Source organism: Solanum stenotomum, chromosome 10, assembly GCF_019186545.1.
Source record: "Solanum stenotomum isolate F172 chromosome 10, ASM1918654v1, whole genome shotgun sequence".
Taxonomy (NCBI): Eukaryota; Viridiplantae; Streptophyta; class Magnoliopsida; order Solanales; family Solanaceae; genus Solanum; species Solanum stenotomum.
The window spans coordinates 54,973,491-54,977,416 of record NC_064291.1 but is presented as its reverse complement, the minus strand read 5'-3'; the positions used below and the strand labels follow the sequence as shown (position 1 = coordinate 54,977,416).

The 3,926-nt window shown below is 36.0% G+C and overlaps 1 protein-coding gene across 1 annotated transcript in view; it reads right to left on the bottom strand.

The window, feature by feature from the left end:
- LOC125843197 (DEAD-box ATP-dependent RNA helicase 47, mitochondrial) overlaps nucleotides 1-2,341 on the bottom strand; it is a 2,498-nt gene extending 157 nt beyond the window's left edge. Inside the window, exons 1-2 of the mRNA XM_049522411.1 lie at nucleotides 2,275-2,341; nucleotides 5-1,442 (exon numbers count right to left, since the gene is read on the bottom strand). Of these exons, the coding sequence (XP_049378368.1) occupies nucleotides 5-1,328 (1,324 nt within the window). The 5' untranslated portion in view covers nucleotides 1,329-1,442; nucleotides 2,275-2,341. The remainder of the gene's footprint in view (nucleotides 1-4; nucleotides 1,443-2,274) is intronic.
- Nucleotides 2,342-3,926: the final 1,585 nt, after the last annotated feature.

Below are 3,926 nucleotides of genomic sequence, written 5' to 3'. Positions count from 1 at the left end.
TCACCATGTAATTCTGCAGCATTCATACCACGAGCTTCTAGTTTAAAGACGGCATCTTTCAGTTGTTTTGTGTGGTTCATAAAAGCAATTACACATTTGGCATCCAGAGCATGCACACACCTTCTTAACATATCAACTTTGTGCTGTATCCTAGTAATAGTGTAATAATGCTGCAAATTAGGGGGTAAGCTCTGAACGTCAGGCAGAGGTTGTACATTTGAGCTTGAATCAGTAGTAGAAGGTGTTCCCGGTATATTAACAGATCCAGCAGGAGTGACAGACTCGAGTGGAACAACTTTATTGGCTTGGATGAGAAGTGGATCACAACCCCAACTTCTTGCTGCTCTTATAACTGAAAAAGGCACTGTTGCAGACACCATGATAGTCTGACGTGCAGCACGCTTGACAAGTGGACTATTTGACTCTCCTCCGCGTGCACCAGGTCTTCTCCCCACATGGTCTAATATACGCTTCATGTCCTCCCGGAAAGTGAATGCAAGGAGTTGATCAATTTCATCCAATACCAAGTAACGACAACCATGGGTAGGAAGCTTTCCAGCTGCACTAATCTCTGCTATCCGCCCAGGTGTCCCCACTACAATGGCAGGCTTGTTCTTCTTCAGAGCATCCTCCTGTCTAGATCGGTTTGCACCCCCTACAAGCTGCTGGACTAGTTTCTTATTCGCTGGTCCTAACAGCTTTTCAACTTCCCTGACAATCTGCATGCCAAGTTCCCTCGAAGGAGCTACAATAACTGCTTCGATGTCTATTTTTTTCCCAGTTTCATAGCCATCTGAAAGTTCTTCCTTCAACGGACCAACTCGAGACAGTATGGGAAGGAGATAAGCTAATGTTTTTCCTGAACCTGTGTAGGACTGGATCACAACATCATGATTTTTAAGAACAGTTGGAACTGCAGCAGCTTGAACATCAGTCGGAATCGTAAAGCCTTCCTTCTCTAGTCTTTCGACCAACAAAGGTGGAATGCCAAGTTCTGAAAATGACTTCACAGCAAATGGTGCGGTCATTATATCTACTGGATTTTTCTCCTTAACCAATCCTTGTTTATTGCCACTAACTCTTTTCTTCTCTCTACTCTTGGGGACCTCAATTGTTGAAATTCCCTGCTGGAGCTTATTTTTCTCATTTGCACTTACTGTCTTAACTTCACTCTTCAATCCAAGGCTAGCTAGAGTGAGGGATCCACTGCTACTTAAAAAGCGAACATTGCCTTGAGATGGAGCTATCCGTGTAAACTGTGTAACTTTTCTGAAAGCTAACGAATCCCCAATTAACAAGAGGGTCCTTGTTAGCACTAAAGCAGGCATGGTTTTTCTAGTACTTGTTTTCCCAGTGGCTATCTCATTTAACAACTCAAACTTGATATGACTATTTATAATGCCAAAATCCTCTTAAGCAATTTACTATCATCACCAATCAGACTGCAACAAAAATGTTAAAATATCAAATATACATAACAATATAGGACCTATGATAAGTAAAATTAAGATTAAGCATATCAGCATTCTTTTTACTAAAAATTGAGAATGTAGTGACATAAGTATGCCTCTTCTGCTGTAATATCCCTCTTCAAGAAAAAGAAAATAATCAGCAAAGAGCATTAGTGCAAAAGGCATGTCAAACAACTCAATCAATCAATCGATCAATCAAAACTAGTTAGTGTCTGTACTCTGTTATACGAATTCTCTATATCCATCCCGCTCCCTTCAGCCATAAACCCTATTTTCCTTTTGTCCACTTAGCTTGAACCTCACCTTAGGTGCCAAGTGATAGCCTCTACTCCCTAGCTAAACATAGTTCAACTATCCAGCCCATATCATTCCAACACTAAATAACGGTGCACCCTTGAAGATCAATAGCAGGGACGACCGAATGACGTTTACTGCAGTAAATCATATCCCCCATAACCCGAAACTCTTATATTGACATTTGTTGAACACCCAGAAACTAGAAGACACTAAAAAAAACAGACATTTCGTCAAACACATGGTGACCACTAAACTCAACTCTCATTTCTACACACCTACGCATTTCCACTATCACATTCAACGTATAATTTACAAATTTTTCAACTTTCTTTAGAGTTCGAACTCGGCAATCAAAAAATCAAAATGGAAACAAACAAGAAGTAAAATTTGAAGGAAAACTAAACAGATAAGAGAATATGAAACTAACAAAAACAAATAAACAGGAAAACTTAGCCTCCATTGAATTGGGGAAGAGAATAAAGAGGAAATTGAAGGTGTTTTTTACCTTCTTCCTCCTCTTCTTCTCACCTTAACTGCCCTGCCTGTTACTCTGCTAATAGTGAAAGCTAACCATATCCTGATTCTTATCATTCTTGATGATAACCTCAAGGCCCAATATAAAATATCACATTCATTTGGGCTTACATGTAAAAGTCCACAATTTTTGGACCACTATTTAAGGAGTAGCCAAATTTAGAAAAGTAATTTTCTTTTTTTATAATTTATATGAATCACATAGTGTTAAGAGCTAATTATATTAGTTCCCTACTCTTTTTCAAATTACAAAAATCCCTTAAAATTTATGGATTTCGAATATCTCACTGGACTTTCGGATACATTAGCAGAAATCTGGATACATAGGTGAACAATGTATCTGAGAGGTGATAGGACAATTCAGATACATCACCGGACTTCCGAATACATCAACAGACATCTGGATACATAGGTGAGGGATGTATCAAAGAGGGGAGGAATGTACCCAAGAGGGGATAAGGATGTATCAGCGAGAGGACAATGATGTTCCGAGAGGGGATTTTTGAAAATTTTTAAATGATAGGAAATTTTAGAAATTATGATAAAATAAGATGTATATTTAGTTAATTTTTTCATTTTTTGTAGGTAGTTTAATCATTTCAAAATCAACGATATTTCTAATCCAAATATCCAAGTTTAAGAATTTAAATGGTTTAAGTTTAAGCAATGACTAATCATTTTAAGTCTTAAACCACACCCTATATGTGTGATCTAAATCATTAAAAAAATGTGACATTTGATTAAAGGTCACACTTTTCATTCTAAGCAACGCTTTTTAGGAGATGACATAAATGAGTCTAATATTTTTCCCAAGGCAAAGGCTACGATGTGGACAAAGTGTGGCATTTTCTATGATCAAAGGCCAAGCTGGTAGAATCCCTCTATGACCACGTTTTTCACACCCTATAACTATACTTCTAAAGCAACATTTGCAAAATGTAGCCTTAATTAATTAATTAATATGACACCTTTTAGCTAGAACCCTATGATTGCAATACAGTAAAGTATAACTAACATTTTATCCTTCGTTTATTTTTATATCAAAATTATTTTTTTCATTTATGTTTTGGATCAAAAATATTTTTAAAATGTCTTTTTTGCCACTGAAACTGACATCACAGTCCACCTAGGCAATCCAACATGTTTTAATTAAGTGTTGTTCTTCCTTGTTGAGAGTCGTATCACACACACAAAAAAAAAAATCTTCAATTGTTCTTGTTTGAGTTATTGTCCGAAATTTGAAACTCCAATTTTAAAGTGTGCCAAAGTTGTTAAAAGATTGAGTTCATCATTTGGATTTTGGGGTCGACGAATCTGAGACTGAAAATTTAGTTTCAAAGGTTGATTGTTATTGAAAAACTTGTTATATCATTTTTTATGTGTGGAAATTCGAAAATAGCTACTGAATTAAACACAATATAAGACTTATTCAATTCTTAACTATTTCATCCTATTTCTTTTTAGGAAAACATAAGTGAAAATTAGGTAAGTAACAAAATGAGAACAACGTCAATTTTCTTAATAAGACTGTCGGCCAAGTAGAGTTTATAGTACGTAAGATATTATCCTAAACTTATGACATGCTAAAATCAATAAAAACTAAATTCCATAATAAAAATATAA